Raw genomic sequence first — 16,176 nt, 5'->3', positions numbered from 1 at the left:
ACACGCTGTCACCAGATCACTCACTCTTGCATTTTCAGAGAACAAGCACTGGACAAGGAGGTGGGGAGTTTCCCAGTCCTCACGGTGTCCAGCCCCATGATCTGGGGAAGACTTTCAACTTGTCCAGTCTGGAATTTCCCCATTAGGCAAAAATCCATAGGGGTATTATGTTGGGTGATGATTTAGGTTCCTTTTATCTCTGAATATCTGGATTTAACCATTCTTGGTTTTGTACAAGGCAAGTCCTGACACATTTATTTCCCTCCGTTCAAACTACAGCCCCGACTGCCAATGGTCACACAGAGGAGAATACGGGCAAAGCTTCAGGCTCTCTCCAGCTCAGAATCTCCCTCTGGAGTAGGAAGTCTTGCAGTGCAGCGGCCAAGGCTCTGGGTTATCAGAACTGAATGTGATCTCCTTCTAACATGCTAGCTGTGAGCTCAGGTAAGCTACAGAACATGTCTGGGCCTGTTTCCTCATTCTGTAAAGTGGGGATACTGACTACACCTTCCTAATAATATTACACTGACAGGGGATACTTGAGACTCTGCTTGTATGGTGCTTTGTAGACTTTCATTGGAAAGCTGGAGAGAAAGGCTTTGCAAACAAAGTTTTCTTTAAAAAAAGAAATGGATGGTGATACGAAAACACAAGTCATCATCTGTGCATTTCTTTTTGTGGTTGGCCTGTGATGGGGCTCTCAGGGTCGGCCCCGCCCACCTCACTAAAGGTCACTCAAGCCCAACCCTTCCTAGCACTGAAGGGGCAGGGGAAAGTGACAGTGTTTTCACTCATCGTAGGAGACACGAGGAAAAGGACCTAGGGATGCACATAAATTATGGGAAATCCAGAAACACCCAGAGAACATAGGCCAGGATGAAGTCTTCATAGATTTAGTTCAAAGAGTGAAATAAGTTGTTGATGTTTCACAGCCTTATTTCAGCTCCAGAAATCCAGACTCCTCTAAGAATCTGTCTGTTGCAGACTCCAGGAAAGAGGAAAAGTTAGAGGCCAAGCACAAAAGGCCACCTCTGTGCAAAGCCCCCATCTGCCAGCTTTCCACTCTGTAGCACCGGAAAGCTGGCACCCTCCAGGGCCCTCTGCACTCCACCTCCTTCCCTGTGGGTTGGGGCAGGCTCCTGCATTTTTTTTTTTTTTTTTAACATCTTTATTGGAGTATAATTTCTTTACAATGGTGTGTTAGTTTCTGCTTTATAACAAAGTGAATCAGCTATACGTATACATATGTTCCCATATCTCCTCCCTCTTGCATCTCCTTCCCACCCTCCCTATCCCACCCCTCTAGGTGGTCACAAAGCACCGAGCTGATCTCCCTGTGCTATGCAGCTGCTTCCCACTAGCTATCTATTTTACGTTTGGTAGTGTATATATGTCCATGCCACTCTCTCACTTTGTCACAGCTTACCCTTCCCCCTCTTCGTATCCTCAAGTCCATTCTCTAGTAGGTCTGTGTCTTTATTCCCGTCTTACCACTAGGTTCTTCATGACCTTTTTAACCAGCCGTTTCTCCTGCTTGGTTCTGGGTATTTGAACAAGGTTCCTTTTAATAGAAGAAGCCTTTGAATGCTTTGCTTGAGCAGAAAGTCCTGCTGTAAAAACAGGGCAGGCGAGTCTTCTAAACAAGTTCTTAAGAGGAGTATAAACAACGTTGACAACAGCCCTTTGCTTCACTCCACAGGTTACCCCGCAGCTCTTGGAAATAAAAGCATATTTCACCTTTTCCAGGAGAACACGCCTTAAGAGGGGAAAGCACCACTGGTGCCCTGGCTCGGGGAGCAGGTAGTAGCTTCAGCGGGATTCTGACGAGGGAGGTTGCCCACCCTGCCTTGTTCGGCCTGTTGCCTCCCCCAATGGGGGTGACGGCAGCACTTAGCCACACTCCTCTGGCTCCAGAATTCTACAGGACACTGCTTTCCTTCTGGTTTTTTAATGGCCACTTCAAGAGGAAGTACTGACATGGTTAAGACTATGGGTTTTGTAGCCCTGGCTATGGGTTTGAATCTCAACTCTGTCACTCACTAGCTGCTTGACTCACTTTCTTCAACTGTAATATGGAAATGATGGTAATAATAGCTTACTATGTTGATACATTTAAAACATTTACAATGCTTAGAAAGGCTCAATAAATAAATAGCTTTTTTTTTTTTTTTCTTGGCCTCACCACGCAGCTTGCGGGATCAAACCCTGGGCCCCGGCAGTGAAAGCACTGAGTCCTAACTACTGGACCACCAGGGAATTCCCAATAAATAGCTGTTATTGCTTGAAAAAAAAAAGCTGTCTCTATCTTCCCCTCATTGGAAGGGAATTCAGGAGAATTCTAAGGGGAAAATTGTCATCTCCTTGAAAGCAAGGACCATGCCTGACTCCTCATCTCCCAGCCAACCGAGCATAGGGCCTGGCCATGTTGGTCCTCAATGTGTGGCTTTTGGATGAATAAAAAGGGTGGGAGGATAATTGTAGACATCTGTCTTTATAGGGCAGTTCCAATGACACTTGGGGACACATTCATGGCAGTGTAAGGGCTGGGTTCCCTTCCAGAAAGAGAGGACAGACTGTAGTTCACAGCACATCCCTGGACCTGAGAACCTGATTCTTGGCATGGAAAACCTCTTGTTCCCAGAGTCCAGCAGATTCTGAAATGGAGCAGAGGAGATTTTCAAGAGTTCCATGCCCTGTGCAAGCTGCCAAGGGAGAACTAGGTGCCTGCTCCTTCTGGAAGGCAGGAAGGAGAGCAAGGGATGAAACTGAAAGTGAAAGGATCAACACACACACACACACACACACACACACACACACACACACGGAGTCTGAGCTCACAGAGGCATTTAATTGCATCCAGGTGAGTACATTTGAATTTATTATGCTACAGTTTTCGGAAAGTACCATTTTAAGTTAGGGACATATCCTAAAACATGGGAACAAAGGAAATTAGCTCTATAAGCAGCAGACCTCAACCAAATTCAGCTTCTTTTCTTCCTTTCACATTAGATCTGTCAAGATAATGGGCAAAAGCTCCCATCATCCTCTCTCCTATCACCTGTGCACATGTATTCACGAGGCTAGGGATGGTCAAAATGATCCAGACTGTACAAACCATGGGATGACATTTCTAAACACAGCAGTACTCTCTCACCCTTCCACTGTTCTCTCAGCAATTGACTTATTCCTTAAACTGTACAGTTCCTGAACCTTCCAGGCGCTGCATGAAGCTACTGGTGCTGATTTCTGTGGAAAGCTCTCTTCAGTGCCCGTAGAAACTAGAGGAGGACAGAGCAGTCTAGGTGCTGCTGTAACACAAAAGGTGTCACTTCCCCGGGATTATGGACGCCTCAGCCAAAATAAAGAGGAAAATGTGTCAGAGAAGAAGGGTTGTGGGGACAACATCTATTGATTACCTGCCATCACAATAGTCCTGACACTAGGCCTTGAAATGGGTGTTATCACACCCCTTTTACAGGTGAGGAAACTGAGGCCAGTGAGGAACATCTTTCTTATTTCTCCTAAATTATACTAATCTTTCAAAGATTAGTTATATTTTAAAGAAAACAGTATGCTAGAGCCAGATGTGACTTTAAGAGGATCTAACTCAGACCCACCTGAGAGTTGAGGTGGCCGAGGTGGTGTGGCTTGGGACCCACCCAAGGGACCCAAGCAGCTGATGCTGAATAGGAGGGAGAACCCGGGTCTCCCAGCCCTCACTACTGGGACCTCTTACTCTTTCCATTGTTCGAGATCATAAACGTGCGGCTTCCATCGTGCCTCTGCTTAATGCAAATGAAAGCATCGCTTGTTTTCCTTCACCAAGGAGGGTCCGGATCAGCACATTTCTTCTCTCCCCTGGTAGATACAGTATGAGAACACTCACTATGGGCTCCAGCAGGGTGACCACCAGCTTCCTCTGTCTCTCTCATCAAATTCAGCTCTCCTTTCGATTTCTCTCAGCTGGTGTATGAGTAGAAATCATTACTAGCAGAATTCAAGCTTCTGCTTGTTGAAAACTTCCTACTTGCTCCTATGCTACGAGCTTTCTATTTATTCTAATTCAGCCCTCATGCCTACCCTGCTGGCTCAATATTATCATCAGAACAGCTAAGAGACTTGCCCAAGGTCATTCAGCTAATAAATGCCAGAGCTGAGATTCAACTCCAGCTGAACATGCTGCCCGGATCATTACTATCTCCTCGAGAGACGCTGCACTGCGATCCCCTTTACTTCGCACGTTGTCCTCACTGTTTCAAAGCAGCGCCGCCCACCCGCGGACCCCACCCCCGGTTATGCACATTCTAAACTGTCTCTCACTTGCTCTATCCCGCGGTCCCTCGCAGGCCCCCGCACCCATCACCCCAAGGAAGGGACTTCCTGAGAACCCACGGCTGAACCAAAACCCAATTAGGCCAATGCTAGAAATCCAAGTTACAACGCTATTTAACAACCCAACGACTCCCTTTTATCCTCAACATTTTCCCTTTCCTCGCTTTGCTGCCTGCCAGTTTCCACCGCTGGTCACAAAACCCCTCATGTCGAAGCTGACCATCTTTTTCTGACCTCCGGGACTCAATAAGGCCCCAATCCTCAGTCTTCAATGGTCCTGTCCAATATCGTTTTACCTCCTTTCTCCTAGATGTTTTGCTCTTTCGATTCTGTTCTTTTCACTCAATCCTCTGACCGACTGACGTCCTGGTTCTTCTTTCCGTCCTCAGAGTAAAATCCAAATGCTCACCTTTCCTCCTACCCCCTTTCTACCTCCCCTTGCCCTGGTTTCTTGTGTTGTCTGGCATCTCCAGACTCTCCACTCTCACCAGACCAGACCTTTCCCTGTGACACCTGGGTGCCTGAACTCTTGCTGTTTCCTTCGCCCGAATAACATTCTTCCTTTATCCACCTGGCAAACTCCCACAGAGCCTAAGGCCCGTCTCAAATGCACATGCCACGTACCATTTAATGAACCAACGCTCAATAAACACAGGAGAAATGGAGTGGAATCATTAGTATCACATTATATAGAGTTTGTTGATCCAGGAAAAGGAGCAATGCAGTGGCCTCAGGTTCTTTCTCTGTAGTAGGCATTGATGTTGTCACCAGGACAGGCTGTTCCAGAGAAAGGTCCAAGGGCCCCTTGGTCCTTCCCAGAAAGCCCCCTGTCCTCACCCCCAGGCTGTCTGAAGCGCACCTCCCACGTGGCCCCCGGTGCCCCCCATACCTGAGGAACTTGTTGAGGTCCCCGTGCTTCATGTACTCAAAGACCATGATGAGAGGGTCACCCTCCACGCAGACGCCATAGAACTTGACAATGTGTTCGTGCTGGAGGTTGGTCAGCAGCTCGGCCTCGCGGTGGAAGTCCTTGCGTGCATTGTCGCTGGCATCTTTCAGCGTCTGGGGACCAGGGGCAGAGGGGAGAAAACCAACACAGCTTAGACTGAGGGCGTGAGAGGGAAGCTGCGTTGAGAGGAATTCCTTTAGGGGGCTTTGAGGTTCCTGGATGGCAAGGGCATTCATCTCATGTATCACACAAAAGATTGAAAACTAGCCTAATTCCTGAGGAAATAATGTTTGTATGAATTACTGAGGAAAAGTTCCTTCTGGGTATGCAAAGGTTTAGTTTATGAAGGATTTACATAGATGTCCTTTCATTAAGTGACAGACATGAACTTTTTATAAGATATTGAATATAGTTCCCTGTGCTATACAGTAGGTCCTTGTTTATCTATTTTATATATAGTAGTGTGTATCTGTATCTGTTAAACCCAAGTTCCCAATTTATCCATCTCCCACCTCCTTTCCCGTTTTGTAACCATAAGTTTGTTTTCTATGTCTGTGAGTCTATTTCTGTTTTGTAAATAAGTTCATTTGTATCATTTTTTAGATTCCACAAATATTTGTCTTTCTCTGTCTGACTTCACTTAGTATGATAATTTCTAGGTCCATCCATATTGCTGCAAATGGCATTATTTCATCCTTTTAAAGGGCTGAGTAATATTCCATTGTATATACGTACCACATCTTCTTTACCCATTCATCTGTCAATGGACAGTTAGGTTGCTTCCACGTCTTGGTTATTGTAAATAGTGCTGCTGTGAACACTGGGGTACATGTGTCTTTTAGAATTAGAGTTTTCTTCTTTTCCAGATATATGCCTAGGAGTGGGATTGCAGGATCATATGGTAATTCTATTTTTAGTTTTTTAAGGAACCTCCATACTGTTCTCCATAGTGGCTGTACCAGTTTACATTCCCACCAACAATGTGAAGGGTTCCCTTTTCTCCATGTCCTCTCCAGCATTTATTATTTGTAGACTTTTTGATGATGGCCATTCTGACTGGTGCAAGGTACAGACATTAACTTTTTATCACCTTCATCCTTTTTAACCCTGGTCCCAATTACTACCTCGGACATCTCTCCCATTTGGGGGCTGCTTGTACTTTCTAGGCTGCTCTGCACACCTCGCCTCTGCTCATATAACTTTTGTAAAGCTTTATATTATGGAAATATTCAGTAGAGAGAAGATCATAATGACCCCTCATGTACCCATCTTCCAGCTTCAGCAATGATCACTTTGCCAGTCTTTACTATGTAAGCTCTCCAAAAAGCCTTCCCCAACTTGTGCCCACACACACTGCTGGCTCAGGAAACATCCTTGCCAGTGAGCTCAAGAAGACCAGTCACGCTGCCACAAAGACAATGTCCAGGAGCATGCCAGCTGGCCTCTGGTGCCTCTAGTTCTCTGCTCACCCACCACGGTGTCACAGCAGGGCACAGCTGGCATCTGTTGGTGCCATGCACACATGCTGAGCTCCTGTCCTGTGTCAGTCACTGACCAGAGCTGCAGTGACATCAAGAAGACAATGACCCAAACAGGGGCCTCAGACATTCATGAGCAAATAGGGTGATAAATCACAATGATAATTCAAGCTCCAAACACAATGCCTGAATGAACTGGCTCCCCTGTATCTCTGTACAGCTTGATCTCTTGACATGCCTGTCTTGAAACTTATGCTTCCACCTTATGAAATGTCTGCAGCTGCCCAAATGACACGGACCATGCCCCCCTGCCCCTGCCCATGTTCATCCCTCTGCCTGGGATGCTGACTCGGCCAGGGTCACTGGTGTTGGAGGTTGAATAATGCCCCTCTCCAAAGGTATCCGCATCCTAATCCCTGTAACTTATGAGTATGTTACCTTACATGGCAAAGGGACTTTTTTATAAATTTATTTATTTATTTATTTATTGGCTGTGTTGGGTCTTTGTTGCTGCATGAGAGCTTTCTCCAGTTGTGGAGAGTGGGGGCTACTCTTTGTTGCAGTGTGCTGGCTTCTCACTGCGGTGGTTTCTCTTGTTGTGGAGCACGGGCTCTAGGTGCTTGAGTTTCAGCAGTTGTGGCACATGGGCTCAGTAGTTGTGGCTCACGGGCTCTAGAGCACAGGATCAGTAGTTGTGGTGCACGGGCTTAATTGCTCCTCGGCATGTGGGATCTTCCTGGACCAGGGCTCGAACCCGCGTCCCCTGCATTGGCAGGCAGATTCTTAACCACTGAGACACCAGGGAGCAAAAGGGGCTTTGCAGATATGATTAAGGATCTTGATGTGGGGAAATGAGCCTGGATTATTCGAGTGGGACCCAATGTCATCATAAACAAGGGTCCTTATAAGAGACCGGCAGGAGGGGCAAGAGAGAGAAGCTATTAGGATAGAAGCAGAGGTCAGAGAGGAGAGAAGATGCTGTGCTGCTGGCTTTGAAGAAGGAAGAAGAGGCCATGAGCCAAGGAATGTGGGCAGCTCTAAAAGCTGGAAAAGGCAAGAAAACAAACTCTACCCTAGACCCTCCAGAAGGAGCCAAGACATCTTGACTCTAACTAAGTAAACTGATTTCAGACTTCTGCCTCCAGAATTGTGAGAGAAATAATTTGCATTGTTTAGGCCACTGAGTTTGTAGTAGTTTGTTACAGCAACCATAAGAACTAATACACCTGGCTAACACTTAGCAGTCCTCCAAGACTGTGCTTGGCCATCACCTTTCTGAGAAACGTTCGCTGACCCCCTCATCATTGTCACATCCCCACGGCCTGGCCTCCCAGGCTAGGTTGGATGACCCTTCTAGGTACACCTCATACCCACTTCTATCTTATTGCCAACCACAGTACATTCTCACTGCGTGTTTATTTGCTTATCTCTGGTGTATATGGTGAGCTTCTTGACCCAGGGACTGTGCCTTCCACCTCTGCACTGCTGGCATTGGGCACGGCGCCAGGAACATGGCAGGTATTCAAGATTTATTTATGCAATGAGCCAGGGTTTAAACCTGGACCTTTTGATGAGAAGCTAGAACTCCTCCCCTTTGGGTACCATAGTGTGAGGATCTCCCTTTGACTAAAAGGAGAACACAGACTTTGGCTCTGCTCTGGACCTCTCTGAACTCTGATTTTCTCTTCTGTAGGGTGAGGGTAACAATATCATCTACTTCACAGTGTCCCTGGGAGGATTGGATGAGATAGACTAAGTTGAGATGCCTCCCAGGCTCCCTGGTACAGACAGATATTTTGGAGATTTGAATTTGAAACTCCAACCAAGTTGCATTCAATTTGCTCACACTAGGATCCAAGAAGGCCAAAAGGTGCATGCATAAGGCGGGGGGCCAGCCCAAGGCATGAAAGTGCCCCTGAGTCTGCCACTGGTTCCCTCCTGAAATCCCTTGAAGCCTGCAGAATTTTCTCAGAGATCCAGTCTTGTTATGCAGGGGCTCCTCTGAGTCGCTGAGATAGCTTATTTCTATGGCCTTGGTCCATCTTTAACAGTGTGTTGGAGAAGGCAAATGAAATTTTCAGGTCATTATCACAAAGCATGAACAAATTCTGCATGTAAATTTTCTTCTCAAGTTTCAGTTATGTAGTGTTGACTCAAGAATGCTAAATTTTGTGTGTGTGTGTGTGTGCCTGTGTGTCTGTGTGTGTGTGTGTTAGAGAAAGAGGTGGGGGGATGTCAGACAGTGGGGTAGAGTGGGAAAGAAGATAGGATTTTCACTGGGGAGGCACCAAACTGAAAGACTTAACAAGCATTTCATATTTCCATTTCCTCAAAGCAAAATCCTATGGGAAGAGACTCCACTCTTAGTGCAATGTTAAAAACTGTGCTTCAGTAACATTTTTGAATTTAGGAGAGGAGATTTCACTATTCATGGGACAGATGCATTTCACAAACCTGGCCTCATCCTATGTGCCCATCCATTTTTACATGTCAAGTTCTTTTTCTAAATTATAATCCAATTCTATTTTAAGAGATTCAGAAAATATGGCGGTAACAAGTTGGGCAAAATCATCTTCTGAATTTGGCACTCGAAGGACAGAATTTTTCTAAGGGTGGAACCATAGCCAGACAGCAGTCAGAAGCTGGAAAAATCCTGCTATCAACCCTATTTATAGAATTCATCTCTGTTTTAGCACCATGGCTGATTGTGTCCCTTGGCAGTGGACATGAGACGGCAGCATCCTTCACTGACAACTCCCTCCACTGAAGTTTCATTCTGACAGGCATATTTGCCCCATCACTGAGCATTGCTATTTTCTTATTCCTAGTGTCTGCTTTGTAGCTTCATTTCTTCTTATTCCTGGTGAATTTCCTGACACTCTAAAGATGCCATCCTTTCTGAAGACATTCTCAAGGGAGAGGTCTTATCCTGAGCTGCAGCGAGTTGCTGCCTGGAATACACATTGAGTCAGAGTTGGAAGAGTGGATTAGCATGACATAAAGTCAAGCACAGAACTGAGAAACTAGTGAAAGTAAAATAGAAGTAAGAAAATAAAAACAAAAGGAAGCTTAACATTCGTCTGAAATGCTTCCACAGAATATTAAGGCTAATGGGAAGCTGGTAGGGGAGGCAAGAGCACTTATTTGAAATCATTGGTGTGATTGGATGTTGTGAGCCATGACAAATGATTGTGCATTTCAAAGTATAGGTGGTTTAGGAAGCACAAGGTAACACGAAGATTGTGTCCTTTTTAAAATACTGATGTCATATTCTTCTCCTATACTTTTTAGAGAACATAGAAACAGAGTTAAAGTGAAAGAGAAAAAAAAGAAGAGATTATTATGGCAAAACCTCACAATGCCCAATGCACACCACTGTGCTTAAAGCAGAGAGGGAAATGAGTAAACCCTCCTACGAGGCAACCAAGATGGATAAGAATGTTTGTCAACATGCCTAAGCTCTTCTGGGTCAAGACCTGTTGCTAATGGAGACTGTTTACTCTTCTGATATCTTCTAGACCTGCACTGTCCAGTATGGTAGCCAATAGCCACATGTGGTTAGTGATCATCTGAAATACGGTCCAAATTGAGATGTGTGTAAAATACAGATTTCAGATTCTGGAAACTTGGTATGCATGAAATACCTCATTAATATTTTTAGATTAACAGTATATTGAAATGATGATATTTTAGATAGGTTGAATCAATACAATGAGTTTCATCTGTTTCTTTTTACTTTTTAACGTGTAGACTAGGAAATTTTAAAACAGAAATATGGCTTGCTTTTGTGGTCCACGTTATACTTCTATTGGACAGACCTGTTCTATAAAAGTCACCTTAGTAAGCTATTAATGGGTCAACCTACTTCTTGGGAATGTTGGAAAACAATGCTAAACTGAAATAGAGTTAAGGCAGACACCCTCCTTATAAGGTCCTTACAGGCAATGATTATTCAAGTATTTAGGGTAAGCCATAGTCACGAGGCTATGTGATTCTTCTAACTTACAGGGTCCTCTCTAAAGAAAAGTAGAGGAAGCTTCTAACCAATGCTTACAAAAGTGAACTTTTGAGGAGTATATTGTAATAAATTCAGAGATAGAAAGAGCTTGATAGAAATAAAATCTTAGAAACTAGGAAGAATGTAGTAGCTGTCTCCCCAACATTCCTACAAATGTAAAAGCTAATTAGATGACTGTATAAAAACAGTAATGATCACACACACACTCAGATAGTGCTCGCTGTACTAGAAACCAACACTGTGTAACTTTGCAGTTACATATGATTGACTGCAAAGGCCAGTCTATCATATGTAACTGGACTTTGCAAGGACTTTAATTATATACCAAGTGCCAGAGTCAAATACAAGATTCATAGCCAGGATGTTGACTGCTGCTATGTTTATTTTCACAATGGTGCTCTCATGGTTCCAAATCTAACAAGCCAACCATCCAATGGGAAACATGAGGCTAATTTCTAATTCGTATACTTTAAAATACTTGCAATAATTTGGGGGATAAAATTGATGGTTTGTGCATGTATATTACATCAAGTTGCATATTACAAATGCTAAATCTTTGAAAGATGGGAAACTAATTCATAGCAACTGTCACATTAGAGAAATATTGACTCAAAAGAGTGAATCAGAAGTTGGCCTCCGACATGCACAACTGCAAGATATTTACAGGCTTTAAATATGCTAGCATACAATTGACTGAGACAATTCCACTAGATAGAAAGGAGCTGGTAGATCACAGTAGACCATGACTCGATTACGAGTTCTGCTGTCATGTTAATTAAAAAGCAGCCCATCTATCACAATGCACATGTTCTAGAGATACAGAGGAGTGAAATGAATACTCCAGCTATTTTGGTATCAGATGAGACCTCATTAGAGTGAGATGCACTGCTTGTTTTCAGCATTTCTGAAAAGATATGGATAAATTGGAGAAAAGCCAGAAAAAAAGGGTTAACAGGACAAATTAACAAGACAAAAAACAGATCTCCCATCAAAGGTTAAAAGTTGAAGTTAGTGGGAAAGGGACATTGATGGAGAAACTTAATAATGGGGGCCCACCGTGACAAGTACAAGAGGGATTCTGACACGGAAAATGTTACTGTCCATCCTACAGCACATGTGGGTGTGCACGTACACACACACACACAAGCACATGCACTCACACACGCTTCAGGGAAGAATGCACTTCCACAAAAGGACATAGAAATCTATTAAGCAGTGCCCGGACCATAAAGATGATTAAGCCTTTTAACAAGCCACTGTTCAAAGTTCTACCATTTCTGTTCCCAGAAACTTGTAAAGATGGAATTGATAGTATTTTCTGCAACATTATATTCTGTTAAGGAATACAAACAATTTTTTTAGGGCAACACTGACAAATGTTCTCTTAAATACGCTAACCTTGTCAACATCAATTTCTATTTTGTGGGAACAGGGATTTCACACACCAATTTAAATGGAGAAATGGAGGGGGGCACGGGAGGAGGAAGGAATGGTTGAGAGACTTCACAGTTAATCAAGATGTGAGGACTGATGTGACAACTATCAGTAGAAAATAAAAAGAAGGAAGGAAAGGAAGGAAGGGAGTGAGGGAGGGAGGGGGGAAGGAAGGAAGGAAGGAAGGGAGGGAGGAAGGGAGGAAGGGAGGAAGGGAGGAAGGAAGGACAGAGGGAAGGAAGGAGAGGAGAAAGAAAATAGCCATCTGTCTTAAAAATGAACTTGCCTGGGGAAAGCACTTGAATCGATGAATTCTTGACGCTCTTTCTCATTTACAAATTGCTTCCCTGTTCCAGACTGAAGGATAAGCTGTCTTTTTCGAGTTCTCCTACTGCCCTTACACATATTCTGAGACAACTGGCTCTAGTTGCTTCTGGCCCATAAGTGGCCTCGCCTGTGTCACATGACCACCTTGGATGCTTGGACCGCAGGCAGGTGCCTGGCAGGAACACTGACTGGAGTAACTGGATGCATGGCATTTCCTTCTTAAGGAACCTGAAGGTGAGTAATAGAGACCGTGGGAGCAGCAGTGGGCAGTAGGCAGCAGGCCAGTGCTAGGGAACAGCGGAGGGGAGAGATAGCTGCGCCACACCAGCAGGGAAGCCTGGAGGAGAGCCCTAGTGCCTCCTGCGAAGATAACAAAGGGACCGTCCTAAGGGCCAGCTCAGATCCTGGCGAGCTTCTGGATCCCAGCTGCTTCATTCACAGTGAGGCCCAGTGGTCCTGCAGGTCCTATTTGAGTCATTCATCTTTCAGTTTTTCCTGTCAGATCTCTTTCCCCTGTCTTTTTGTTTAGCATCTCTAATATTCTTTCAGAGAACCCATGCCTCCTTACATTTGGTCCATGGGTGTGGGTAGAGCTGACCTCATCTTCCATTTGCAAGGATATGCATGTGACCCAGGCCTAGATAATCAGAACATTCTATTCCCTTGGCTGGAGGACCTGGTGAAACAACTCAAGACAAGCCAATACGAGTTGGCCCTTCGACTTTTGCATAATTGTTGGGAAAGAAGAGCTCTCTTTTGGGTTGCTAGGATGGCCACATCTGAGCCCAGAGCCACTGCTGCTGAGTCTTTAGCATAGTGTGGGGAGAACCTGCCAGAGAATACAGTCAGCAGAGAAGAAAGCAGAGCCAGGAGATGAAGAGAGAGAGAGAGAGAAAGAATTGCTGATGCCCTGGATCTTTCAGTGCCTGAAGCTAGAGCACCAGCAGCAAGGTCTTCCAGTAGCTTGGGCAAATACATTCCCTTTTCTGCTTAAACCAGCTTGAGTTGGGTTTTCAATGAATATTATATTGCTCTTATTATCAAAGCCGATTAAGGTATTTTGCTTGTATCCTCCTGAGGCCAAAGCACTCATCCGGAATCATTTTCCTTATTTCCACCTATTCCCTTGAATTACATTTCTACCCAGGAAAACATGAAAATCTCTCTCATCATTATACACAAATAAGCACAACTACACACTCCTTTGTATTACTTGATAAGTGGTATTATGTTGAATTTCCTCAGTTTGGTTTATTAGGGCACGTGTAGAATTCAGTAAGTGAAAACGTGGTGCTCAGTGGGCATGGGGCTGGTGAGGAGGTCGGAGTTTTAGCCCTAGGTCTGACATTAAGTGATCTCATTCAAGCTATGTAAGTTTGGATAGGTCATTTATCTTCTCTGGACCTCGTTGGCAAAATGTATGAGTTAAGCTAAAGAATTTCAATAATAGCTCTATATATCTGCACAGTGATTCAATCATTTCTAAAATGATTTCTCATTAGATTATATCATATATATATATATATCTCATGAAATTATTTCTTACCTAGAAATGCTAACTGCCAATTATTTACATTTTCAAAAGGCTATTACTTCAATAGCCCATCCATCCGTCCATTCAACAAGCATTTATTGCCTGCTACTACATATTAGGCAATGTGCTAAAAGGCATGGTTCCTACCCTCAAGAATATGTCACTCTAATGGAGAAGATAGATACTCATGTCATTGATTAAATATACCCACGAATACACATATAATTAACAACCTTGACATATGCTGTAAAGAACAAGTACAGATGCCTTAATACACGGAACTGGGAGTTCTGACCTAGACAGGGGAGCAGCAAGGGGAAGTCTCCTTGAAGGAGCAACTCTAGCTGAGAGCTGATGGGTGAGTGGGAGCTGTGTGGCCCCGAGGCTGCGCTGGGGCCCTCCAGGCACGGGCATAGCCACAGTGTGTTGGATACTACTTTGGGCTGGCTCACGGTAACATGCCACAGGGTGTATCAGTCAACTCTGCCAAAACGCTTGCATCATTTCCTCTGTTGTTGACAAGCGAATATTCAGAAACATGAAAAACAAAAAGCCTTCATTAGATGCTAAAGAAAGTGCCTGCTGAACTCAGATGTCACCATTTTGCATCTCCATCTCGCCAAGTCTTCCTGTGCAGAATCTCTGACTCGCTTTAACTTACACCTTGAGGAAGGCACTCAAATTCTCTGGGTCTTGGATTTGCCATTTATAAAACATGGGGCTTGGATTATAGATTATAGATATGATTCCTAAGGCCTCTCTTGTGTTCAGCATTTTCTGTTTCTAGAAGTACACCTGAGTTAGTGGAGAGGGGGAAGAGAGGCCATGAATCCTACAAAGCCCACTTGTGGCTATATTTAAAAAATGAAAATTAGCGCACATTCACAGCACAAGGAAAGGTTGTAGGAATTGTAGCTATTGAAATGCAGGTTGGATGGAGCCAAAATTAGTTAACACATCCACAGCTAATGCAGGGAAATGGTGATGCAGTGTTTCCTTGGCAATTGAGTTACTTAAAAGTAAAGGAACTCATTTTGATCAAAACCGGGTTTCTCTGCTTCTCATTCTCCCTGTGGGTTCTTCAGTTGTCATTCAGTGGAAAGGGACAAATCCATTTCACTAAAAAACAAAGGTCATCCCAAAAATCAAGAAAAGGGCAATCCGGCTGGATCCAAACAAGAAGATACTCTAATGGGAGAGGCCTGTTCAGCCTCCCATGCGCCCTTGAGGGACTTGCGCATGCCTTAGGATCGCTCCCACATTAAACTGGCTTCTGTGGATCCCTCAAACCTTAAGTCATTTGGGGCAAGTGATGCCAGAATTTACAGGAACCTGATGTCTGTCAGTCTGAATGCAAAACCTTGGATTTCAAACCAGTCAATTCCTTCTAGAGAAGGAAAAAGGACAATAGCTGCTATTTCTTAGCATGCATAATCAATGCTGCAGGGGTTGCTAGGCAACAGGCAGGAAGACCGTCAAACATCCCTGGGTGCCTCCAATGGAGGAGGAGTAGCCCTGGCAGCCATTCCTCAGAGGTGAAGGGCTATGCAGGCCCTGGAGGCCACGTTCAGTTTGTCTCAGTCCTTTAAAAAAAATCCCTTTATTGTGGTCAGCATGGAACCATAGACATTTTCCTCTCAGGCTTATTAGATAGTCTTTGAATACACTTTCAATTGGCCCACACGCCTAAAAATGAGCAGATCAGGCTGGCGAGAGGCAGCTCTATGAAAGGTTCATGTGTTTTTCTGACCCAATTCATCCCGGAGCCCGTGAAAGATCGGACTTGTTTCTTGCATGGCTGTAGCCTCTGGATCCCAGAAAGTTAAAATGGGCCTCCTCTCTGAAGCTTGAAATCATTCTGGCCAATGTAAGCAAAGCCTCTGATTTCAACAAAAGTTCACATTCAAGGTCATTGAGATGAGATTTCTTAGCTGTGCGACCTTGAAGTTGAAATGAATTTTTAAGCTGTAGATATTTTGTTCTCTCTACTTGAGATAAAGGGACAAATTTGCTTGGTTTTGTTTTTGTTTTGTTTTTCAGCAGTGTTGATTAAAGAGCAAACGCTCATCGTGGGTCGTTAATTTATAAACATTTATTTGGCAAA

General features: G+C 44.3%; 1 protein-coding gene across 6 annotated transcripts in view; it reads right to left on the bottom strand.

Moving 5' to 3' along the window:
• NTRK2 (neurotrophic receptor tyrosine kinase 2) overlaps positions 1-16,176 on the bottom strand; it is a 411,119-nt gene that overhangs the window by 107,711 nt on the left and 287,232 nt on the right. For all 6 annotated transcript variants that reach the window (XM_082469619.1, XM_082469620.1, XM_082469622.1 and 3 more), the window contains one exon: positions 5,222-5,394. In XM_082469619.1, coding sequence (XP_082325745.1) covers positions 5,222-5,394 — 173 coding nt within the window. The remainder of the gene's footprint in view (positions 1-5,221; positions 5,395-16,176) is intronic.

Source organism: Balaenoptera physalus, assembly GCF_965194825.1.
Source record: "Balaenoptera physalus genome assembly, chromosome: 7".
Taxonomy (NCBI): Eukaryota; Metazoa; Chordata; class Mammalia; order Artiodactyla; family Balaenopteridae; genus Balaenoptera; species Balaenoptera physalus.
Note: the sequence above shows the minus strand (reverse complement) of the source record. Positions and strands in the feature narration are given on the sequence as shown.